The sequence below is a fragment of the Perca flavescens genome, chromosome 3 (genome assembly GCF_004354835.1).
Source record: "Perca flavescens isolate YP-PL-M2 chromosome 3, PFLA_1.0, whole genome shotgun sequence".
Classification (NCBI taxonomy): domain Eukaryota; kingdom Metazoa; phylum Chordata; class Actinopteri; order Perciformes; family Percidae; genus Perca; species Perca flavescens.
Genome location: NC_041333.1, coordinates 34,489,836 through 34,516,587, shown reverse-complemented (window position 1 = coordinate 34,516,587; position 26,752 = coordinate 34,489,836). Strand labels below are relative to the sequence as shown.

Genomic DNA, 26,752 nt, shown 5'->3' with positions numbered 1-26,752 from the left:
TATGTTGTTAAATAATGAAGTAGGGTTAACAAGGTATACACGGGGGATGGGGAAATTATACAGCCAATGGAGAAAAAAAAACTTCTCAATGCCAATTGCGGTTAACGTTATTACTTTATTTATTTACACATCTACGCGTGAAGATGAGGGATCCCTTTCATAATGGCCGAAGCCATCTACAAGATGATCCTCCTTGCCTGTGCCTGATGAGCTGAACCACATCCATAGGGCCGCTTTGATAGGGGCAACAAGGAGGTAGCCATCAACGTTGAGCCCCCCACCTCCCCTCACACACCACCCATACAATGTTACTGTTATTACACTGCACATATCTATACATACTGTACATATATTGTTCATACTGCATATCCATGTGTTCTGCTCTTATAATGCTACTGTTAATACACTGCACATAGCCTTACTGTAAACCATACCACTTGGTTAACTGTATACTACTGTGTACACTGCACTATGCCATATACTGTTTATACTACACTACCTGTCTATACTGTACTTTTTTTTGCACTTGTGGTTAGACACAATTCAACTGCATTGAATTGTCTCTGTACTTGTGCTCTGCACAATGACATTGAAGAGAAATATAATCAAATCTAAAGGTGTCTTGACACCTCCCTTATCAATATTCACTGTGTAGGCCACTGACTTTGAATATCATTATAAAGTTCTACCACATAAGTAATAAAACCACATGACATTTCTGTCAAAGCATGTCTACTTAAAGTGTCTACTGTGTGTTTCAATAATAAATATTGAATCATTTGGTTAATAATATTGCTTTATTAAAAGTTGAAATAGTAAAACCCATAAAAACATTATATAAAAAAGTAATAATAATAAATTAAAAATCCCTATCCCTGTTAAGGCTGTATATACAACCCAGAACACAGAGATACCAATCAGGACACAGATAAACAGTTCAAGTATTTATTAGGCATAAATACTCAGAGGAGATGAACAATCAAGGCTGAGCTTGTAGTCTTCTTGGAATGGACTGCAGCTTGAGGGAACCAGGCAGTGGCGGATCCAAAGAAGTTCTGAGTAGAATCCAGGAGAAGCAGGTGGTTGTGTCTGAGTGGCATGAGGCAGGCAGCACGGCAGAGCACGGCAGGTAGGAAGCAGGTAACGGCGGGATCTGCACAGAGGAACTGAAGTTAGACAGAGAAAATACTAAATCATGAGAGTTTCTAGAAATACGTGCAGGGATACTGCTCCAAGTTACCACGTAGGAGTATGTGTGTGAATCATGGAATGTGCATCAGCTGTGCCAGTGGAGGCCACTTCCAGGTGGAGACAAACGCTACAGACACACACAGAGGGGAAAAGGGAGACACAAACACACAGGAAAGGGGGAACAAGGCAGCTGACCCACAATCTCCTCTCAAGCTAGCTACATTCGTCGTGGGGAAGAAAAGAGAGAGTGCCATCGAAGTCCACCCCAGCCAAACCAGTGAACCTTGGCCGCTAGGCCAAGATTGGCCCCCATGGTCTCTCTGGCCCTCTCTTCCCCACGACAAATGTAGCTGCTGCCCATTATCCAAATCATTTTTTTATGCGAAAGTGTCAGTACACACATGTTAACACACACAAGTAACTTGTCTCGGGCCATAAACAAAAAAGAAAAAGTCTATGCAGATATACAATAAATCACAGTTGAATTGCTCTTATCTGTTCACTGAAATAATAATATGACAATATAGGTATTACACAACGTTTGAGGGCTTTGCATTCTTTGCTACTGCTTACTGTTAAACCTTAATTATAGTGTGAAGTCATGCCATGTATTGATTTGCAGTGTGTCAGGTGGGTTACCTATTTGGACTTGTACTGAAGGCTTCATGGCCATAGTCTCTCCTGCTGTCCCCGAGGTGGAGGATGGGGACGGGTCCTAGAAAAATAAAAAGGAACAGTACAGAGCACGTTAGCTTTGGTATGACATGATAAATAACAACATTACAACTAACATCGTATTTTAGCACAATCTCATACAGTTCCGAAATATATACTAGGGTCCTGTTTCTTCAGAGACAGCATTGTTTGCTATTCAGTAGGTGACAGGGATTATATTTGGACCCAATCTGTTTTAGTTATACAATTAAAATCAACTTGTGTAATACTTCCTTTGGGCACCTACAATTGATTGTTAGGCATGGTGTAGGCTAACAGCTTAATGTTAAAGTTAAAGTATTTAAACCTATGTGGAAAGAAAAATGAAAAGGGCAACCCTCAGTTATATATGTTATTGGTGACATTATTGTCCATCTATTACCTATCTGTTATTCAACAGGCCAAAGCAAAAGCTTTTGTCCAAAGCGATTTACTGATTAACTTTTTTGTATGACTGATTCGTCCATTTTCTTTTGCGATGTAGCTAGATAACAGTTGATGCCATTTTGTGGTTATATTCGGCCAAAATTAACGTTATACAACATGTGCAAGCAAGCATTTTATATTTACCGATGCCTCAGCTAGCTTAAATGATATATAACTTAATCTGGCGTACTGGCGTTATATTTTAAAATAAATAAATGCTATGCAAAATGACCAAATAATTAATCATAATACTTAGCAAAAGTTGCTTGTCTAAAAATTAACGTTATACAACATGTGCAAGCAAGCATGTTATCTTTACCAGTGCCTCAGCTAGATGATATAGCCTATGCATTAACTTACTGGTACTGGCGTTGTATTTTAAAATAAATAAATACTATGCAAAACAACCAAATAATTAATCATAATACTTAGCAAAAGTTGCTTGTCTAAAATTAATGTTACAGCATGTGCAAGTGTAGCAGGTATGGAAAAGTGTTTGTATTCCACCAAATATCCCTCATTTTACTGTGCATTCATTTTTGTTTATTTGCTGCTTATTCTATGAAGGGATTGTGTATGTTGCATAGGTAATGCGCCCCCTGCTGGTCGTTTTGTGAACGTACTGTTTGTTTTCCCGGCTCTCGTCAGACGATGTTGGATCTGGCCGAGAGCGGTAGGTACTTTGTGTAGCGCGAGATGGATATATAAAATACGATGTTTAATGTGCATTTAAGTGATTAGACAGACTGATTGTGGTTAGTATAGGTTTTTAGCAGTTAGACTGCTTCATTCTCTTCCGTGTATTTTTGTTTATTATTCAGTTCGGAGTGTTTTAGTGGGCTAGCTTACATGCTATGTTTTCACATGTATCTGCGTTGGCATTCTCCATTTTGTGTCTTGCACTGCGCTCATATAAGTATATGTATGTTCTCTTTATGTTGTTAGGCGTGTGTTGAGGGCATATTACCAACGCTGTGTTTCTCCTCTCTAAAACACTCAACAGGTATGTTATTTGCACAGGATTTATGGTGATTTAAAATGTATATTTTGTAATGCCGTGAGGTTGCAGTTAAAGTGTGAGTTTGAGACATCTGAGAGCAGTTTTATATAGGCTATATATTACAAAGTATTTTTATATTGTCATGTTGTATTTTTGCATTCATTGTTTCATATGCTGGGATTTTATTTTATTGAGAAATGAAATAATTTGTCAGACAATGTTGGATCTGGCCGAGAGCGGCGTGTGTTGAGGGCATATTACCAACGCTGTGTTTCTCCTCTCTTAAACACTCAACAGCAATAAATGTCCTGTGCCAAAGCCTGAGTCTCCAGTCGTCTGCTTCACACGTTAGACACAACGCAGGTAACCGGTACTGAGGCCAGGCCGGTTACACAAGCAAGCATATCTTTACCAATGCCTCAGCTAGCTTAAATGATATATGCATTAACTTAATCTGGCATACTGGTGTTATATTTTAAATTAAATAAATACTATGCAAAATGACCAAATAATTAATCATAATACTTACCAAAAGTTGCTTCTCGTGATCCATCACGGTCTCTGCGAGATTCGTAATGACTGAGATTTCTCTTGGCACAGCTACTAGAAGACTTACATGTGACCGGCAGTTACCTGCCGGTCACATGGTCTCTAACAGTCCGCTCACAGTGAAGTCCTGCACGGAGATGTTAGAGTCCGGCAGCTGCTCGCTCCGTTTGTTATAAGACGCACCGAGCAGATGAATGGAGCCGCTCGGTGTTTGGCTAGCTAATAACCCGTTAGCCTGTTACCTTGAGCTTTTTTAATTAGCCTACATTAGTAACAGTTCATTTTGTTACGTATGAACTTAATCCTAGGAAAGGCAAAAAATATAAGACCTTTGTAACGAAATCCAAGACTTTGTATAGCAAATTCAAGGCTTTTAAGGCCTTAATTTGAGATTATCAAATTTAAGATTTTTTCAATGCTTTTACGATCCCGCGGGTTGCCTATGCTGACACACACAGACACACACACACACACAGAACACACACGCGCAGTCACTCTCTAGTCTTGCGCGGTCTTGCCCGTGTGTTGGGATGTCTGGATAAAGATATAAAAGGCATAAAAAGGAAGATTTCCTCCCGTTTGGCTCGCCCTACCTGTCACGTCTCTATTCCCCACCAGTGGGGCGCGCCCCACACTTTGAGAACCGCTGCATTACAGCGTTGGGACAGGAGGCCGTGTAGTCAGAGACACGGCTGGTTTCTACTGCCGTTAGGATGTCTGTTAACGAAACATCCAATTCACACTCACACTGATGACAGGAGCTAATGCACCCTGGGGAATACTTGGCTGTTAATATGACCTGTTGTTTCTCTTTAGTTTCCTGTTTATCTGCTGATTTGTTTATTGCGAGACGGCAATGAGGGCAGCAGTTGCTGTGGCAACCTGCGGCCTTCCCGTGAGGCAAAATAAGGACTTCATACGCGTCCACCGATGGTTACTGGCAAACAATGTTCACAGCGTTGCTGCTGCAGTCCATTTATTGAAAGAACATTTACAAACAATCAGGTAATCAAAAGCTGGAAATGACTTTTATCAATCAATCAATCAATCAATCAATCAATCAATCAATCAATCAATCAGAAAACAATGTAGTGTCAAGGAAAGTGCTGCAGACTGATATGTTGTACAAAGGTTGGATAAAAAATCATGAATTTACCATTGATCAAAATGTGTATCAAAATATGTTACATCAATATCTTGGCAATATGTATATAAAATAAGCAAAGTATATACAAAGCAGAGAGGGATGAAGAGAAAGAAGCAAGGATTTAGGGAAGGAGGTGAGGATGTTTGGGAAGGAGAAGTCACCAAGAGTGAGGCCCAATTCCACTCTTCACCCTAAGTTCCTTATTTTGAAGTTGACAGTCGACTTGGAGTGACTATAAGGGTTATATCATAGATACAGTACGGGGACACTAATACAGCCAGAGGCAGCTGGAGTCCTTCCATGTTCATTTTCATTTAATGGATGAATAAATACAACCTTGAAAGGTGACAGTGAAGTGGTAGCAGAGGAGTGGGCCTTTGGCAGCGGGTGATATGTCTGGTTGCTCCCTGTGGCAAAGAGAGAGAGAGCGAGAGAGAGGTAAAATGAATAAGATAATAATTACATTAAAAACCAACAAGAGGGAAACTAAAGCCAAACTCCTATCCCGTTTTTACTGGAGCTCAGCAGACCTGCCACTGGACCTCGCCGCTATCTCTGCCAGGCACCTGTGAGTTTAACGCCACACCTCCTCCTCCCCCTCTACTTCGCCTATTGTATGAATCACTGATTATCAGCTGCTCCTCACCCCTCTGGTCCTTCTTATCCGTCTCCCCCTTTTCCTTTCTATCTGCTACCCTCAAATCCCTGCTCGCCTGGACAACTCTACCTCTGCTCTTCACCTTTACTGGATCACTGTGATGTGAAAAAAAATGAAAAAACAACAATATTTCCATTTTGATTACCATGTCGCCGAAGTTTGGGAAAATGAAATGTGAATGTTTCAGTTTGTTAAAGAGTCCTTTATTACATTTAAATCCAAAAAAGTAAAAATATGTGTTTTGTCCTGTATTAGTTACCAATATGTAAAACATAAAACACTGCCACCTTTTCTTCATGTCTCCACTATACCACACAGCACACTTTATAATAAAGTTTTTCCATCTACATTACCATTAAAAAAAAAAATTATTTAGCTGTTATAGTGATGTTTTTCTTCTTTCCTTCAATGATAACTAATCTAACAGAGACAGAAACTGTATGATACAGACACTAAATGTTTTATTCACATGTGAAATGGTTCCAATTGGCTAAAAAAGAAGAATTAAATGATTCAAACTTGTATTTAGTTAATGTCCCCACAGTGTTGCATGACTAACCTTCCTATTGTGAAGTTTGAAGAAGTTAAATGTTAATTCCAGCTTGTTACAGGCTGCATTATTGAGCACTTGACACTTAAACAGGAAGCTGTTCCTGTTTACCTTTGCACACATGTTGATGCTAAGCTTCCAGTTTCTTTGCTGCTGATTTCTTCTCTTCTTATTCAACTGTTGCTCAAAGGGATCTTTGTCGTCAGTCTGGTTGAACCATTGTACAGCGTTTTGTTCTCCATGTACAAAACTAAATAACATCTATTTGTAAAGAGGGCTTTCTACAACCTAAAAGCATCAAATATCATTCAAACATAGAGCAGTGCTCTCAGACATCTGGCTGGAAACAATCAAGCTTTGTGGTGGGAGATTCATAACTTTTGAACGGTGGTGTATAGTATGTCAATGGGATCTGTATAGTAAGGCACTGTAAGTTCTCTGTATGAACCAGACAGTTTGTTTTGTATATGTCAACAGAAATGTCATAAGTATCCACGTAGAAATAGACTCTTTGTCTGAGGCAGGTTGAATAATGAGCTAGTTACCCACATACACTCATAATAACACCCTGACTGTAACTCATTGAGCCACACACAAAACACACACACACACGCGCACACACACACACACACGCACACACACACACACACGCACGCACGCACGCACGCACGCACGCACACACACACACTCTCCTTTAGCTGTCACAGCCTTCTGCGGCTGCCTGATTGGTGAGCTGGTGTCACGGCCGAGCTGTGACTGATGGCTCACTGACAAGCAGGCCATTTAACCGCTGCCCACGTTTGTTTTGATTTCATAAATGTACATAAACACTCGGACAGTGGTGGGTGTAATTTGTCTGGCTGCCCGCCCAAAAAGCTCGGTTCTCCTGGGATCAACAACTTGGAGAGTAGAAAAAGACGCTTTTATCTCAGACAGTGGACCCTCACACTCACACACAGACACACACAGCGATGCAGCGTGCTACCTGTCTGTCTCTAACTTTGTCCGCACCCTCACACTCTGAGCTGTGCTTGCTTGCTCGCTTACCATCCAGCTACCGCCATAAATAGAATCTAATTATCATTATGTGGGAAACACTGCAGCAATTTCAATAGAATGACATGAATGAACGTAACTAGACTTAATGTGAATAAAACTTACATTACATGAACTCATCCGTGAACAGATACATTTTCATCGGCAATGGTGTTTAACAATAAAAAGGACAACTCCCAAGTGATGTGAGTGGAGTGTTGTTTGTGTCCAATACTCTCTTTTAGCTCTGTTTTTGGTCTCCACCATCTCCTGAGGGAAACCTATGTCTCTTTAGCTGCTAAATGCTCCACTACGTTCATATAATTATCTGCCCTGAAATTTAAAGGCTTGGTTTTGAGGTAATTGTAAAAGTAACTTTGTCGTTGTGATTTGTAGCTTCCACTTTACTTTTTTTTTTAAACTGATAGAATTTCCTCAATACTGCATTTTCACATAGCTTGAAGAAGAAAATGCTGCCAAGAGCAGGTTTGCTCTGAGCCCCATGTGGGGAGGGAGTGGAGACTTTGGTTCCCTGTTGGTAGCAGCTGGTGCACCTGTTCTGAATCAGGTTATTTGGTTAATTGGCTCAGAACAGGAGGTAGCCTACACCACTTTGCTCTAGATTACACCGCTCGGATCAACACAGTTTTTTGACACTGAAAATTGGCAGATGGAGGCTACCTGCTGTTGTAATGTTTCTTGGCTTAGGTTTAGATTATATTAAGTTGTTTCCTTTTTTTGCTGCCAGATTTGCTTAAGTTAGTTTTAGGCAATTAAAGTTTAGTTAAAGATGTGCAGCTATGGTGTGTTTGTCAGACTAAGGTTACTGTTTTTCAGGGTATTCATGTATTGTTATAGCTTGTACTCATACATAACTAACAGTGGGGAAAAGTGTGGTGGAATTTCCAGAACACCATGTTGTGGTATGATGAGACTATAGGGAAATCTTAGACAACATCAGGTCATTCATAAGTCACAGGCCAGGGGACGAGAATAGTCTTTAATAACCAAACCTGTTCATGTATAATTATGCCCGTCTCTAGAGATTCAGTGAGTCTAGGCAGCTACCTCCTTTTGGAGGTCAGAGGGCCAGCCACACTTTAGCATACTTCCCAGAGAGAGAGATAGGCTGAACTAGGCTTTAGCATCTGTGTTTTAGGCACCTGCAATATCTTTGTTTACCTTAAAGGTTCAGCTTAAACGTAACATCCCCAGCAGAGTTCAAAGCTATAGTGCCTAGTTTCTGTCTCCCCCATGAGTAATTATAAGTAATGACAATAAAACTGTCATGGTGTGTTCACATGATACAAGCCTTCGGTGATCGCGCACACGCTCCCACCCCTCCTCCACACAGTTGCTTGTAACCAAGGAGGACACGGAGGATTAAGAGGTAATTATCTTCACTCGAATTTCTGCGCAGGAAAGTCACCGGACGCCACAATCTTCTGAACATGGCCATACTGAGAAATACAGAGAGAGTTTTGTGGAGCTGATAGTCTTAATTAGCTTTGTAGCAACTCATTTGGCGATGGCTTGAATGTAACGGATGTTTATTAATGTCAAAATGGAAGAGACAGGAACTTCAGAGAGTGATTGATTGAGTCTTCATTAAAGGGATGCTTCACCAATTAGCATTAAGCTTTGTATCAGTAGAAACCCGGTAGTATTTTAGAATGACCGTGCTTCCCTCCCTCATGTCCCCCGGAGACTAGATTTTTCTGTATTGTGGGTCTGGAAAAAAGCCTCCGATGACGTAAAAATTATCATTAAGCGTCATCGGAGGCTTTTTTGCCCAGAGTCTGTGGCTGTAGCCAGCTGGTTCCGCATGTTTTAAAACCCGCACATAGGGGGTCGGACTGTCTTCTTTACCTGAAGCAAATCGAGTGTCAGTCATCTTGGAGCTAAGCTACAGCTCTCTCTCAACAATTATGTGCATTCAAACAACCGCACATGTGTACCACCGGGAGACATTGGTACAGATCGGAGAATATGCGGGAAACTTTATTACAGACGGAATACTCGACACACTAAGCGAGCTTCGCCTGCTACGGAGACCAGCACCTCAGCCTGCGGTCTCACTCTATGTGGCTAGCCGGTAAGGGGACATCCAAAGTGGTGAAATGCGGAACGAGGGCAGGAGTATGAGCTAGGCGGAAAGCTAACGCTAGCCGGCCACCTATCTCATCCATCCTGCTTGCAAGTGTCTGCTCATTAGACAACAAACTGGACTCCATCCAACTTCAACGAAACTCCCAACGCGAGTTCAGAGACTACTGTGTTTTTGTGATTACCTGGCTGAACAACAGTGTACCGGACTATCCAGCTACCAGGCCTGCTAGCCCTCCGAGCAGCTGCTGCACACGGACTGGTGCAGAAATGGGGTGCTTTTATCCAACTAACTGCTAACTGCTGGTGGAGTTTGTGATTGTTAGATGCCGACCATTCTACATTCCACGCAAATTCATGGCTGTGTTTACACTCGGTGTTTACATCCCACCAAGCGCTAATGCTACCAATGCGTTAGCTGAACTTTACGGAGACTATAATGTGTGTGCACTAAATGTAGCCTGTTTCATATGTCGCTTTTATATAATGTCGTTTTTATATATTTTAAATGTGTAACACCATTTGAGCCGCGGTGAAACGTTGTTTCGTGTATATGGTTGAAATGACAATAAAACACATTTGAGTTGACTGTCTCACTGTCTATTATGTCTGTAAACGGTAGGCGTGGCTTGGGAGTGGAGTCGTAGGGAAGCGAAGCAAGTGCATTCTGGGAGTTGTTGTATTTTAGCCACATGAGCCAAAAACACATTTTCTGGCATATCTCGGTTAAGAAGGCACCAACTTCTAAAAAAATTGACATTTCTACTAAACAAATGACCCAATTTAATACATCTTCTTATTCATCTTAATTCATCTTTCCAGCGGTGAAATATCCCTTTTAATGTTCCTGTCTAATTGATAAAAGTCTCCTGAACCTTCTTCGAAAATCGCCTTGTTTGAAAGGAAATTTAAGTGAAAAACACTGGAATGTATTTGCCTGAAAATAGGAATATTTATCAAATAATGTGTCAGATTACAGCACAGTCACTAGGGACACACACCTGTCTCAGAGGCCCAGGCAGACCATCAGCTCGTCCAGCGTCAGGCCTCGGTCTCTGTCCCTGTCACAGTACTGAGCAAACTTCTTGGCGCACCGTCGCGGCTTCAGCCTCTGTCGCAGGAACTGCCGCAGAGGTCGAGCTTCGTGTTTGCTCAGCACCCCACTGGAGTCCATGTCCAGCTGACTGAAGTGCCACCCTAGCACAACCTCTGGCCCGGAGGCCTCTACAGCCTGCAGAGCAGCAGTTGAAGACACGTCCAGAGTGGAGGAGGAAGGGGTGGCGGAGGTTGGAGCGTTCAAAGATGAAGAGGGAGAGCTGGAGGGAGGGGTGTTTGATGCTCTGGTGGGAAGAGACAGGACAAAACCAAACATTGCCACAGCAGGAATAAACAGCATTGTGTTTATTAGACATAAATAATCAGAAAGTAACAAAGTTAATAAACACAAAGGAAGAAAAATAATAAGAAACCTGGGCATTGTGTGTGTGTGCGCGCGCGTGTGTGTGCGTGCATGCATGAACAACTTCACTATCAGAAGTAGCAGTGTGACTTCATCCAATTACTATGATATTAAAGAGATGATAAAAACAAGACTAAAACCGAAGATACCAGCAGTGCTATGTGACATTAACGAGGCCTCGGTCATATCATAAATTTGTAATGCTGAGAGGAAGGGTAAAAAAAGAGAGGACTTGATGTAGATGAAACAGTGATGAAATGAACTGAGTGAGAAGCAGACGGAGAGAATCAGGTAAGTACTGAAAGACTAATTGGCAAAGAGAAACACAGAACAGATGGAGTTGATCTTTTCTGTTCTTCCAACAGTTAATCAGGTACTTGATCAGGTCTGAGTTGTGCACTGAAGTGTAAAATTGGTTTTCATTTGGCATTCTGAGCAGCATCTTAGCACTGCAACAGACCAGAGGAAATGTATGCATCCACTGAGGTCCAAGATGAAAAACCAGTGTAATTTGACCACTAGTTTTTGACCACCAGTGGAGTGAAGTTTAGATGACTGTTTGTACAGTTTGTCAAGTTTTACATGCATATACATGAGTACAGGGCAGACCTGATACAATTTTTTTGCAGAATGAAGAGAGTGATGACAGTAATGTGTTATAAAATGAACAAGGTGACAATAATAGAGGAGTAGAAGACCACAAGAAGATGTCTAAGAGGATCTTAAAATTCAAAACAATAACTTTAGCGATATTTTATGGGGTACAGGCCTTAGCCATGAATGCAAAGCAGAAATATTAAATGTTAACCCAAACATGTTAACCTTTTAATGCAGAGCTTTACATACTTAGCAAGTCAGATGTATTCTCTGTGCTGCTTATGTTAATCAAAGTATGATCAGAAACTGAGCATAACCCTGTTCATATATTTCTGCTTATTGTTTTTACTTATTATCCACTTATGTTGTCATGAAAACCCATACTTTTATTTTTAAATTGCATACAGTATGTCAAAGGTCACCCTATGCAATTAACTAGCTCTTGCATTTACTAAGCAAACAACCTGCTACAGCACATACAGACCAATTATCACATGTAACCGTGAGAAATGTATACGTATCCCAGCTGCATTCAGGGCGCATTCTTGTCATTAATACTCTAATTAAAAAGCCTACGTAGACAAAGAAACGCCTGGACATAGTTTTATACTTTTGCCAATTTTGAGCTTATTCTTCCAATCTGTATTAATCATTATACATTGGAATTGGAAATTGATTTATTTGAAACAGGGACGATGCACAAATAAACATTAAACTTGTTAAACAAGAGAATATGTCTTGGGCCAGGTTATAGCAACAATTGCTAATTTCCACCTGTAGTCCCTGGGCAGGTATGACAAATTTAAAACAAAACAATTTACAATTTTAAATAGAAATATTACAAAACTATATATAAATGACATGATGTGCATAGTAATTAAGAACAAACTGTTTAGTAAAAACAGGGGCGCCATCAGCCCACTCACTCTCTCTTTCTCTCCCCTCCCAGCACGCACACTGTAAAAACTTCTGGAGCAGCTTAGGCACATTAGAGTACATTCTACTCCAGATATTCATTCATACAAGGATACACACACACACACACACACACACACACACACACACACGCACATTCACACTCACATACACACACACACCCACATAAATAGAGTATCCTATATATGTGAGCAAACTTGTTTACTCAACAACCAACTCTTTGTTAGGCATGAGAAGGTGTGAGAATTTGTACATAAAATATGTTGCGTGGGGAGGTCATTCCACTGCCTCATTGCAACACAAGAGAAAGAGGAACTCCCAAATTGGGTTTTACGTTGTGGGATGCTACACTCCCCCTTGTAACGCTTGAGTTGTTCGCACTGTTATTTCGGAGCAGAGTGTTACAAACCTTTTCAGAGGGGGGAGCAGTAGCACTGTATATGATTTTATGTAATAAAGACACATTTGAGTGTTTTATTAAATTATCAAAACTAAGTAGATCATATTTGACAAGTATATGACAATGATGATAATGACAAGTTTTTTTGTCATGAATCTTGAGGCAGTTTTTATACAAAGATTCCAAGGGTTTTATGACTGTTTTACAGGCCTGAGACCAGGATGTAATGCAGTATAAAAAGTGGGGAATGATCATTGCATTTAAGTATGTACTTGATGCTTCAGTGGTGAGAGAGTTTCTTATGTATCTAAAATTAACTAAATTGAATTTCAGTTTGTTGCACAAATTTTTAACATGACCTTTAAAACTGAGTGTTGAATCTAGAGTTACCCCTAGGTATTTAAATCTCTCCACGTGTTTTTATATATTGGCCGTTTACTAAAATTTCAGGATAAGTTTTAAGTTTAGATCGATTTGTGAAGAACATGGTTACAGTTTTTTCAACATTTAATGTAAGACACGAATGATGTAACCAGTCACTAACCTTGCTCATGACGCTTGATAATTTCTTTGCTACGTCTATTGCACTTCTCCCATGGGTATATAAAACGGTGTCATCAGCATACATCACAATATTTATGCCCTTGCAAACCAAAGGCAGGTCATTAATATATAAACAAAAGAGCAGTGGCCCTAAAATTGACCCCTGTGGAACTCCCACAGTGGATGCAAGAAATGTAGACAATGTTCCATTTACTTGCACACATTGTTTTCGATTTATCAAGTATGATTTTATCCAATTTTGGACATTTATGGAGATATCATATTTGGCCATCATCATCATACATCATATGATTCAGGGTAATCTACTCTTTCTTTCTGGTGCACTGTAAAGTCACCATCTTGCATTCCCTTTGTGTGAGCATACCATACTTGAAAAAAAAAACGCCCAGTGAAAGAAAGGTGTGTTTTGCTGAATAACTTCATGGTCGACCAGAACACTTTTGTTTCTTCAATGCAAAAAGTTGTGTTTAGGTGTTTTGGAGCTCCATGAAGTGAAGTTTGGTGCTGTCTTTATATTTTGCTCAATATCAAGTAAATATCAAAGTGTTAGTATATATCAAGGGTTAAAGACTATTTGTTGTTGTATCACTCCCTTGTTCACTCATTCATTATGCAAGTTTATATACATTAAAATCTGCCTATATAATGAACACCAATAGTTTACCCAATTTATAGTAAATAGAGAGTGATTTTGGATTATTAATACACCACTACATCGATCACTACAGGCGCTGTGATGTGCAGTAGATAGTAAAGACTTACTGGTAGGGACTCAAACTTCCAGCATGCTCTGCTTCCAGCTGCAGAGCTCTAACCAGACTCTGTAGGAACTGCTTCTTACGAGCTCCGGGACACCCTGCGGGATCAGACCAGAGAGGACGGTAACCTTAGAGATGTTATAATAATAATAATAATAACAATAATTACTTTTATTTATATAGCACCTTTCATGAAACCCAAGGACACTTTACAGAATGACTGTGGCTAAGCTAAAGGAGGTTGTAGGCTGTGGTAAACAAGTAGTGTTTCAGGAGGGTTTTTTTATTTCCAGGGATGTAGCATTTTGGGAGGGTGTTCCAGCGGGTTGGGGCTACAACACTAAAAGCTCTGTCTCCGAAGGTACGGAGTCTGGTGTGTGGAATGGAGAGCAGGCCAGCGTTTGAGTACCGCAGGTTTCGGGGTGGGGTGTATGGATGGAGGAGGTCAGAGAGGTACTGTGGGGCCAGGGCATGGAGGGATTTGTAGGTGAGAAGGAGGATTTTATATTTGGCTTTTGGACTTAATTGGGAGCCAGTGAAGGTGGTTGAGGGTTTGTGTGATGTGCTGCCACATCTTGGTGTGGGTGAGGACGCTTGCGGCAGAGTTTTGGACATACTGGAGCCTGTCTAGGGTTTTGCTGGGGACCCCAGACAGGACTCCATTGCAGTAGTCCAAACAGGAGGTTATGAAAGCATGTATGAGGGTTTCTGTTAGACTTTGGTTCTTCACATGAATCTGACTCATGAGTCTACCCTGCCTTCCCTCCTGTTTCCTGTTTGCTGCTCCGTTTCTATCACCTCCCGCAGGAGCGGGGACAAACAACAAAATGTTTCATATATATAAATGAAGTAAACATGCAACAAAAAGATAATTTTCTAGAAAAAATGTCTAAAACATTTTACAGAATGCTTGAAACTTTTGTGATGATGTGTGAAATTGTGGAATGGTCTGTGCACAGAACTAAAGCAATGTCCAAACATAATCCAGTTCCAAAAAGGTACAAAGCAATGATTTTCAAAAATTATATGAAAGGAGGGCATTAACCGCTGCAATATATATGTTTGTTGACGTGTGTGTGTGTGTAAGCTGGTGTGTGTGTAGGTGTATTTGTATGTGTTTATGTGTGTTTATATGTATAGCAGACCTATAGGCTATGTATAATAAGATAATTGTGAATATGACGTAAATATGTGTTAAATGAAATAATAATTACAATAATTTACTGAGTTATGGTAAAAGGGGTAGGATTAAATAAGTGTATACTTCTACTCATTTTCAGACATGTCTTTGTTGTTTTTTATTAAAAAATTTTGTGTAATGTTTTGTTTTGATTATTTTTTTTTTTAAAATTCTTTTTGGGCTTTTTCCACCTTTATTTGACAGGACAGCTAGGTGAGAAAGGGGAGAGAGAGGGGGAAGACATGTAGGAAAACATCACAGGTCGCATTCGAACCCTGGACCTTTGTGTTGAGGCATAAACCTCTCAGTATATGTGCGCCTGCTCTACCAGCTGAGTCAACCCAGCCACTTGTTTGGATTATTTTGATATGTCTGAAATAAATGTCTTCATTTATTCATTCATTCATGATATAATCATGTAACAGAGACTCTCATATTTACCAGGCAGAGGTTTTTCCCCGTACCTCCTGTGTGTTGGTGCCTCCTTGGCCCCATGGCACTCTGGGATGTGATTCCTGCATAGAAACAGAATGAGCAACTAAACTGTCAATTAACCAACATTACAGTACACTGAAAGTACGTATAAGAAGAAGACGGGCCAAGGATTTGCAGGACAACATAAAAAAACCGATATGTGAGATATATAAGAAATGAAAGAGATCTCTGAAAACTGCAAATGCAACAAAAAAAAAAAAAACATGCTGAATGTATTTGGCTTTTCGGTTTATGTGTTTACATTTAGATACATTTAGCTGTGGAAATTGTGTTTATCTGACTGAACAAATGTATTTTTTAATTGGTCAAAATGTCTTTCCCTTTTCAAATTAAAATTTTTAATTATTACAACCAGAGATAGCGTATACAGTGCTTGTCAGTAGGGAAACAACATTATAAGGCCTCGGGGAGTTTTCCTCACACCAGTGAACCAAAGAAAACCATCACATGAAAACATCCAACCACGCTGATAAAAGCCCTCGAGAACAGAACCGGCCAACCGCAATTTATTCAGATTTGTTCTGCGTGTTTCCTTTACGGGAAACCCACCTAGGGAACAGAGACAGTAAGTGGTGTAAAACTGGATGATTAAGATTAAATGCTTCTCTGCATCAGTGCGTAATTATATCTGTGCCAAAATAAACCAGTCATATAAAATAAGGAGAGGGGAAGGGAGCGAGGGAAAATAAAGAAAATGTTCTATAGAAAATTAGTTTCTCAGACTGATTGAGAACTGTACAGTCAGTACCAGAAAATGTTAGAAGCTAAAGTCACCTTTTAGAATATTACTTGAGTTACTTAAAGGTCCTATGACATGCTGCTCTTTAGATGCTGTTATATAGGCCTTGGTGGTCCCCTAATACTGTATCTGAAGTCTCTTTTATATAGACCTTAGTGGTCCCCTAATACTGTATCTGAAGTATCTTTTATATAGACCTTAGTGGTCCCCTAATACTGTATCTGAAGTCTCTTTTATATAGACCTTAGTGGTCCCCTAATACTGTATCTGAAGTCTCTTTTATATAGACCTTAGTGGTCCCCTAATACTGTATCTGAAGTATCTTTTATATAGACCTTAGTGGTCCCCTAATACTGTATCTGAAGTCTCTTTTATATAGGCCTTAGTGGTCCCCTAATACTGTATCTGAAGTCTCTTTTATATAGGCCTTAGTGGTCCCCTAATACTGTATCTGACGTCTCTTTTATATAGACCTTAGTGGTCCCCTAATACTGTATCTGACGTCTCTTTTATATAGGCCTTAGTGGTCCCCTAATACTGTATCTGAAGTGGCCTTGACCAACTGCCATGCTTCGCTCGTTTGCAAAATAGACAGTAAAATGAATGGACACAGTGACCCCATAGACTCTGGACGGAGACCAGTGAAGGCTATTAGAAGCACTTTTCCGGTGCTGGCTGAGCGTTACTCTGCAGCCTCCAACTGAGAGAGACGACGTAGATGTGACGTGAGCAACGTGTCTGAAAGTTGGAAGTCTTCTGGTAGCTGTGCCAAGAGAAATCTCAATCATTCCCAATCTTGCAGAGACGGAGAGCGTAGGTATATGTAAGGAGATAACATGGCACAGGCTAATTATTGATAAATAAAATGTTATTTAACATTAGTAATTAAACTTAAACAGCTAATGTGCTTCTCCTGTACTATACGGTAATTCCTCTACTATGCAACAGTAAGTCGCGTGGTAATGACACAATCGTTAGCCTTTTTTTTACAAAAACGTCTGCTACGGAGCAGTAACGTGAGGTACAAGGTAATGGAGCCTTTTATACATTGTCGTGCTTCTTTAGAAATAAACAATGGACAAATAGAGTCTTTAAACGCTTCAGATGTAAAGTTATTCGCTGTCAAAGTGACGTAAAAAAGGAATGGCAGTCAGTGGAATGCTAACGGGAGGTGATGGCTTGAGAGCAACAAAATAGCGCCATAGGAGCTACGCTTTGTAGAGGCTGGCTTACCCCCTTGGTTTGAAAGCCATGATGTGTCTCTCTCTCTCTCTCTCTCTCTCTCTCTCTCTCTCTCTCTCTCTCTCTCTCTCTCTCATGGGTGGGCAAACCAGATAAAGGGGAGGTAACCTTGCTCCTTATGACCTCATAAGGAGAAGATTCCAGATCGGCCCATCTGAGCTTTCATTTTCTCACAGACAGAGCAGGATACCCAGGGACCCCTGGAACTGTAGCACTAACAAACGGGTTGATTACCTTGCAGAGGTGCCTGGTACCGGCCTGCCGCTGTCCACCCTGACACACCAACAGTAACCTGTATCAGCGTAACACTGCACGGGGTTATAGCGGCCGTCTGCACTGCATTCTGGGATGAAACGCTCATCCTGCCAGGATGAAGTCTTCTGAGAGAGCCTCGACGCTCGCTCACGATCACACGTCTGAGCACTGTCTACAAACAGAGACACACACGATATTACTGCAGTATATTTGTAAAGAATGTTACTGAAAATCTTCACCCAACATCTAATTTGGTTGTTTTTTTTAATCCCTAAATGTTAAAAAATGACATGAATGATTGTTGCTGCGTCCTCACTGTGCAACCGATAGAGCCGGTGCATTAGAGACCTCCACTTGAATAGGGCTAAAATGATTTAACCGTGCGGTTAAATCATAATTTTAAATCGTAATTTTCCAAATGTCATTGGACCGAATGGATCAAATTCGGATAGTGAAACGAGTCATTTTGTGGGGGTTGTGACGCTCACAAAAATATGTATCCACTGATTTACAGACGTCTCTTTTGCAATGTAAGTCTATAGGAGTAAGTAAGTATTTTGGGCCAGAGGGCATCACGTGATGGGCTGGGAGTTGCAATTACACCGTTTGGCAGTTATGTTCAATCTGCTTCAAAGCCAGAGTGAGTCTAACTTACACACAAATATAAAGCTAGAATATTATCAAGTATTTATTGTCTTTTCTAATAACCCCTGAAAAAAAGAATCGCTTTGCGTAACAGTAAAGAAAACCTTTCACTTAAAGGGATACATCACCGTTTGTTGAAATAGGGCTTATCATGGTCTCCCCTAGCTGTAGATAGGTGAAATAGGGCTTATGATGGTCTCCCCTAGCTGTAGATAGGTGAAATAGGGCTTATCATGGTCTCCCCTAGCTGTAGATAGGTGAAATAGGGCTTATGATGGTCTCCCCTAGCTGTAGATAGGTGAAATAGGGCTTATCATGGTCTCCCCTAGCTGTAGATAGGTGAAATAGGGCTTATCATGGTCTCCTCTAGCTGTAGATAGGTGGGGTCTCCTCTAGCTGTAGATAGGTGGAGTCTCCCCTAGCTGTAGATAGGTGGGCCAACACATTTTTTGTGCATGCATTGTTTTAGTCCGGTGCAACACCAGCAGCGCCGCCGCTAGTTAGCTTAGCATAGTGAATGGAATCCTATGTTGCTGGTTAGCATGTTGTGAGTAACAGTGAGCCAACAAAAGACAAAAAAACAACCTAATCACTTGCACTGAGACAAAAAGTGCGTTGGCCCACCTATCTACAGCCAGGGTAGACCAGGATAAGAACTATTTCTACAAACGGTGGCGTATTCCTTTAAGAATGGCTTCTCAAGTGAAGACGCATACCAATGTTTTGAGAAAGCAGCAGGCACACAGAGTCTTACCAGTGGGTCGTCTGACGGAGCGCTTGCCTTTGGGGTCAGAGTTCATCAGGATGTTCACCCAGATCGGAGGAGCAGTCAGCTCTGGACAAGAGAATCATACCATCAAAGAATGTTTAAAGGTATTTCTGCTTGTGGGGATGTTGTACAGAAGAGAGTGAAGGAAAGGTGAACAACAATACCCAAAAAGTCTTTAACGTGCTGCAGTTAACTGTCCCCCGCAGCTGTCCATCTGGGGCGAACATTGGGGCGCCCTGGTAGCTCACCTGGTTGACCGTGCGCCCCATGTGCTAAGCCTCAGTCCTTGCCACAACGGTCTGGGTTCGATTCCAACCCTTTGCTACCACCTCTCTCTCCCACTTTCCTGTCTTCAGTTGCCCTACTATAAAGGCATAAAAGCCCAAGAAATAATTTATGGCGACAATTAACAAACAAATCTTTTTTCCGGGTCAGCCTGTCTCTAGTCTATATCGACGACTTTTTATTTACGGGATTGTTCAGGTGCCATAGCACTTTGAGCATGTGATTCATGCTTTTAATTAAACTCATTTAGACTACTGTAATGCACTTTACATTGGCTTAAACCACACCTCTCTTTCACGCTTACAGTTAGTACAAAACTCGGCAGCTCGTCTTTTAACCGGAACTCGCAAACATGAACACATAACACCAGTCCTGGCCTCGCTACGCTGGCTCCCGGTCCATTTTAGAATACATTTCAAGATCTTATTGATTGTTTTTAAATCACTGAATGGTTTGACACTTTGATACATCTCAGACCTCCTCATGGTCACTTAGGTCTACTGATCAACTTTGGCTGGTCGCTCCAAAAACCAGGTTAAAAACCAGGTTTAAAACCAGGTGCAACCGCGCTTTTTCAGTTGCAGCCCCAAAACTGTGGAATGACCTCCACAGGTCAAATTGGCCCGACCCTTCAATCTTTTAAATCTCGTCTTAAAACTCACTTGTATTCCCTGGCTTTTAACCCAGCATGAGAACTGTGTGATCGTATGTTGATTTAGTTTATGTGTTTTTATGTGTTATTTCTTGTTCAGCACTTTGTAAACCTTTGTTTTTTAAATGTGCTATATAAATAAAATGGATTGGATTGGATTGGCTGTCCCTCCGGATGTCCCTTATTTTCGACCAGATGTCCGTTACCTTCCGCTAAATCAGGGTAAATCCAGACAGCTAGCTAGACTATCTGTCCAATCTGAGTTTTCTGTTGCACGACTAAAACAACTTTTGAACATACACACGTTCCACCAAGACAAGTTCCTTCCTTCCTTCTACTTTGCAGAGGCACCGTTGCTCTGTCCGGCGCTTAGTGCCGCCAAAGATGATTGTGATTGGTTTAAAGAAATGCCAATAAACCAGAGCATGTTTTTCTCCCATCCCAGAATGCTGTGTGGACTAGCCAGACACTCCTCCGCAGCGCTTGTACTGTGCTGTTCTGCTCTGCTTGTGTTGTCTTTCTCTCTTGTTTTTGTATTTAAAAAAAAATCTTTTTTACATCAAGACCAGGGGACTACAGCCTTTTGGCTAATTCTAGCATTTTCTAACCCATAACCATGCGTTTTATTAATTTGCACTGTCCCCTTTTTTAAATAAACTGAAAATTGAGAATTGAGCTGTAACCGTTGTATGCCCATTATGTGTATAGGAGAAGGTTCGGTTTGTCACCTGCATGTTTTCTGGGATCCATTGTAGGCCCAGGTTCACCAACATCATCTGGAACATGAGAAAATAGAGTGAAAGTGAGAAAAATGAGAAAGAAAATGGTCAGAAAGAGAGAGAGAGAGAGAGAGAGAGAGAGAGAGAGAGAGACAGACAGAGGGGCTAGATTTATCGAGCCGTTTGCGCCTGTTTCCAGGCGCTAATTGGTCGCAAAGACGGACGTAACCGATGCGGGCTATTTACAAACAGGGCGCACTTGGGTAAAACCAGATCGTCTGCCACATGAGCGAGAAGAGGAAAGTTGCGCTTCCAATATGCGTTCGTGGGAGGGTCGTGGGGAAAGTCGGAGTTCCACCCAAAAAGGTGGGAGGATAAGCGCAAAGTGCACCTAATTATATATTCCGTGGTATTTACAAAGACTGTCAGTAAGAGCGCGTCTCTATTCTGCGGGGGAAATTCTCCGCCTCTTAAAAGCAGGTCTGAACCAGCCGCAGTTGAGTTTCCTCGTAGACCTTTATGCCGCTGGTGAAATGGCAACAGTAATTTGAGCAAGACGAAGACATGGGCGAGGCTGAAAATGTTTTTAACACAAGAATCACACTTTGTCAGTGAACACAACATCATTTAGCGTTACAGATCAAGCAGCCATGCAATATTAGAGTTACTGGAAGAAATCAAAGATGAAATTGAATCTCCCACTCAGCGTTCACATCCCATTCCAGCAGCTGTTAAACTCCTCGCTACATTACAGATATATTGGCATCAGGATCATTTCAAACAGTCATAGCATCAGCAGTGGGAATATCGCAGTCTGCACTCAGCCGTATCATAGCACAAGTACCGCTTCGCTACAGCGCAATTTACGGTATAGTGGGCGGAGAAAGACGCTGATTGCCTGATGGGTGTCAGGGTTGATAAATACTACGCAAAATGTGGAAGCATAGCGTGCGCTATTACCGAACTCGCATAAACAGACGCAGCGCAAACTGCGCTAGTGTTAGTAAATTAGGCCCAGAGAGAGAGAGATTTGGCATGTAGTGTGGTCTGTTATATGATCCAGTTCCTGCCGGTGTGTCTGGCAGAGAAACAACCCGTGTCATGCCAGGAAAAGACAGAGAAAAGTGAAAATGAGAAACATACAGAGCTAACGTTGTGGAATAGAGAGCTATGCTGCACACATGATAGTGCTTGAAGAAGTACTCAGATCATTTAGTGAAAGCTTTGGTAGGTAGCATATTTTTGGCGCTGCTGGGCATACACTTTATAATAATCGTTGAGTATATTGTAAGTGAAGTGGTCTGAGAGGAAACTAGACTTCTGTACCTCCTCTTGGCTCTGTTTTCAGGCTTTAGAGAAGAGGGAGAGCTGCAGAAAGAGGTCTCACTCTACTTGTTGTTTTTGTGCTTTCTACCTACTGCAGCTTTAAGTTAAAAGTAGAAATACCACAGTCAAAAGTACAGTAAAAGTACTCATTATACAGAATGGCTCCTTTCACAGTGTTTTATTATTATTTATTTTTTTTATCAGTGATGAATACATTTAATAGCATTTTAATGTTTGAGTTCGTCATTGTGGAGATCATTTTAGAAACTTAAATGCTACAAGGTTGTAAAAATAAATAAATGCAGTGGAGTAAAAAGTACAATATTTCCCTCAGATGTAGTGGAGTTAAAGTGTAAAGTAGCATAAGATAGAAACGCTCATGTAAAGTTAAAAGTTAAAAGTTAAAGTGAATGTAAAGTTACATTCCAACCGCTGCTTTGTAAATTAGGAATAAAACCTCTTTCTCACCTTTGATTGAAGCTGTATCTGCATCAATGGTCTGAGCCAACATGGCGACGTGATCTGTTTGGGATGATATATTGAAACGGAACACCTCAGTGTGGAAAGTACACACAATTTCATGCAGATTTAATTTAAGTTTGACATTACTGTGGCCTGAAATATTTGAACTTACTAACATACTTCCTGAACAGCAGCAGGAGACAAAAAAAAAACATCTCTACTTCCTCTACTGTAGATATTTAAAGGTCAAAAGTGCTAATTGTACAACTATAACATCACTAAAGGAGAAATCTGGTGCAAAATGAACCTAGGGGTTAATAACACGTGTACCGAGTCGACCGTTCTCTGGGATATGTTTTCATGCTAATCGAATGCAACCAGTTTTAGCGCAAACCGCTAATTAGCTTATAACGCTAATCGTCAGGGCCACTAACAAGGCTCAAAATATCACCACACTTCCACGGTAGCAGAATGAGGGTCCCTACATGTAAACCGAAGTATCGAGAACTTTGTAAGTGTACAGACAGTTTATTCAAAAGATAGTTTATAAAGAGAGTACCGTTCACGTATACAGGCAGGCGGCATCTTGGGAAAACCGTCACGACCAGTCGAACGACGAACGCCGTGCAACCAGTAACATAGCTCAAGCACGATGTTCGTCGTTCGACTGATAAGATGGCGCCTTATTTATTTTTGACCCACATAACACCACCTGAGGAATATATTTAGGAAGAATTGTGTTTATCCCTCCAGTTAAGTTCCACGGACACTTGGAGAATATATGGCAAAGACAGTTTTTCCTTTACTTTGTAGAACTCTGAAGAAATTATATCTGACCAGTGCAGTTGGGGGTGAGATGGAGGACCGAGGTCCCGCTGACAGGTTTGCCATCTGGCATGGAGCACCAGCAGTATCCGGTCTGGCTGTGGCACTGCACTGGCAGGAAGTGACCGTCCGGACTGCACTCAGGCACAAAGATGGCAGCTCCTGGGCTAACGTGACTGTTGTGGGCACTGGCCTCCAGGGCCTGAGCGCGGGCCAGCTGGCATTTGGACAGACTCGGATCTAAAAACCAAGAGGATATATATATATGTATGTATATATGTGCTCAGTTGTGGAAAGTAACTAAGTACATTTGATTAACCCTCCTGTTGACCCAGTTTCTATATCAAAAATTTGGCGTTCTTTCAACCAAATTCAATCAAAAGAAATAACGTGGATGGTTCCCTACACCGCTCTTCACAAGTAAAATAAATGATCAGTTCACTACTTTCATTGAATTTGGGTGTTTTATTCAATTTTATAGTATTTAAAGACAAAAACTGATAAAAGAACGTTGTAAAAAAGTGACAAATGTAGGGGAAAAAGGACCAAAACGTTGAAAAATAAGTGACCAAAACATTGGGAAAAGCGACCAAAGTGTCGAAAAAAGAGGACCAAAACGTTGGAAAAAAAAGAAGTTGCAGGGTCGACAGGAAGGTTTAAGTACTGTACTTAAGAGCAATTTCGAGATATTTCAACTGTCGTGTCATAATCCAGCTGTTAGTTTTATTAGCGGGGGTGGGTGTGGCCGTTCAAAAGTAGTTTTAGTTGTGCGAGAGAAAACTCAGATTGGACAGATAGTCTAGCTAGCTGTCTGGATTTACCCTGCAGAGATCTGAGGAGCAGTTAACCATAGTCCTCACAAATCCACGGAGGTTAGAATACTAGAGATGCACCGATTACAACTTTCTAGGCCGATTCCGATTTTCTTTGAGTTAGGTGTTTTTCGATTTCATTTTTTCTAACCACTTTACAGCACACACAAATATTTATTTTCTATCTTTTCTTTAATAGAAAATTTTTTGAACAGATAATGGATCACTATAAAATAGAACTACATAAATTACTCCTGGTGTGGGGAATTCACACTAAAGTTCAATGTTAGAACCATTTCCTTCTTTTCACATCCAATATCCAACTAAAGAAATGTGATTTGGGTTTTTGGTGTCGTCCCTCCACGCCCTACTTTCTCCTTGCAGGTGTTGCATATTGCAAACTTGTTATCTTCTGCACACATGATGAAGAATGTCCAAACAGCTGACATGTTGCAGGTTAATTCACCAGGTTCCCTACGTGTGCGAGAATAGCGCCGGCACGCGCTTCACACCGCGAGCAGGTACGCGCCACACATGGCGGAGAAGTTGAGAGAAAGGAAAAGAGAGCGTGCTGTCGCGTCCGTGTGTGCGTGTGTCCTTGAGAACTCTAACTCATATAACTTCTGTTGTCAGTTAATTGTAGCGTTGACCGGCATGAAATCGGCATATGTCAGACTGACCTGCCGGTCACCGGTCACGGCCGAGCACTTGAAAACCGGCCAATTCCGGTCACCGGCCGGTCTATCGGTGCATCTCTATAGAATACCAACACAAAGAAAGTGGAAGGTAACAAACATCCAGTCGAAAAGATGGACATCTGGTGCAATCCCAGAAGTGGAACGTCGTGGATATAGACTTTAAGTTAGTTAGCATTGTTCAGAGTAATAATACAAAATATAATAAACAAATCAATAAAAAAATTAAAAAACTTTAATCATCCCCAGAGGGAAATTCACAACTGCCCAGTATTTACAATGAGCTCCACACATTATTGCATCACTAATTATAATACAATAATACTATATATATATATATATATATATATATATATATATATATATATATATATATATATATATATATATATATACCTATTTAAGACTCCCTGCATTGGCATGCAGTGAACTTCAGGATAGGTTTTAAGGTTTTACTCATTCATTATAAAGACACTGTACCCAATCTCAGAGGTCCTTCTGTTGAAATTTGCCTTACAACCTCACTGATTTCTTTGCTAATAAAAACTAATTTTTATGAACTTGCTTTTATGTATTACTTTTTGTATTATTTATAAGATATTTTTTTTATTTCTCTGTTTCTCTCTCTCTCTCTCTCTCTCTCTCTCTCTCTCTCTCTCTCTCTATTATTATGAAAATTAGCTTCTTTGAATTCCATCACTTTGCATAAAACTAAATCTCTGTCCTTATACATTGTGTGTATTTTTACATATACGTTATATACAGTATATTGTTTGTAAAGTAATGCAACAACATTGCCTTTAGGAGCTGCAGTGGGTCAACATATGAGCATTATGGGAAACATTATTAACAGGTGGTGCTGATGCAGCTGTGAAGGTGCGTACCTGAGCAGTGTGCTTGTGGGGCGACGCGGAGCTGCGTGTTGATGCACTGGGCCCTCTGGAAGGCGCACAGAGATTTATACAACCTGCCGTTGCTGCCACACACGGATCTGTGACGCCCCCTCTGGCAGTCCAGGACACAGCCGCGAGGCCACATGTTCTGTGTGATCAGGAAAGGCTACAAACACACAATTAAATGATTCAAACTTCCATTTAGTGAATGGCACAACAGTGTTGCATGACAGGGAAGAATACTGTTGGAACCTGGATTTTTGAATTTGTTTTCCAGTCCATAAAAGTGTAAGTGACCCTCGATCATTAGATTAGATTGATCCCGTTAGATTGAAGAGGTTTAAACTGTGATTTATCAGTCCATAGTATGTTCATCTGATGTTCCAACAGTGCTAACCTTAGACTAACCTGTTTCTATTGTGAAGTTTGAAGAAGGCCTCTGCTAAATGTTAATTCCAGCTTGTTATGGGCTATATTATTGAGCACTTGACACTTAAACGGGAAGCTGTTCCTGTTTAACTCTGCCCACATGTTGATGCTAAGCTTCCAGTTCATTTTACCAATACATTTGCTCAGAGGGATCTTTGTCTCTCTCAGTTGTCTGTCTGGTTGAACAGCAACTTATACAGCGTTTTGTTCTCCATGTACAAAACTAAATAACATCTCTT

General features: G+C 40.8%; 1 protein-coding gene and 1 long non-coding RNA gene across 5 annotated transcripts in view; both read right to left on the bottom strand.

Moving 5' to 3' along the window:
* Positions 1-903: 903 nt before the first annotated feature.
* Positions 904-3,943, bottom strand: LOC114553280 (uncharacterized). The gene is made up of 3 exons (XR_003692278.1): positions 3,861-3,943; positions 1,241-1,906; positions 904-1,153 (listed from the first exon to the last, which is right to left on the bottom strand). It is a non-coding gene; the product is annotated as an uncharacterized LOC114553280 (long non-coding RNA).
* Positions 3,944-4,851: 908 nt separating this feature from the next.
* The window catches only part of LOC114553238 (SPARC-related modular calcium-binding protein 1), a 33,095-nt gene continuing 11,194 nt past the window's right edge, over positions 4,852-26,752 (bottom strand). For 3 of the 4 annotated variants that reach the window (XM_028574461.1, XM_028574462.1, XM_028574463.1), the window contains 10 exons: positions 26,076-26,250; positions 23,697-23,924; positions 22,866-22,919; positions 21,081-21,128; positions 19,401-19,481; positions 17,981-18,173; positions 15,712-15,785; positions 14,095-14,188; positions 10,378-10,716; positions 4,852-5,434 (listed from right to left, as the gene is read on the bottom strand). In XM_028574461.1, the coding sequence (XP_028430262.1) occupies positions 10,383-10,716; positions 14,095-14,188; positions 15,712-15,785; positions 17,981-18,173; positions 19,401-19,481; positions 21,081-21,128; positions 22,866-22,919; positions 23,697-23,924; positions 26,076-26,250 (1,281 nt within the window). In that variant the 3' untranslated portion in view covers positions 4,852-5,434; positions 10,378-10,382. Of the gene's footprint in view, positions 5,435-10,377; positions 10,717-13,373; positions 13,412-14,094; positions 14,189-15,711; positions 15,786-17,980; positions 18,174-19,400; positions 19,482-21,080; positions 21,129-22,865; positions 22,920-23,696; positions 23,925-26,075; positions 26,251-26,752 lie in introns of those variants that run through there. The other variant, XM_028574465.1, reaches the window with a different exon arrangement.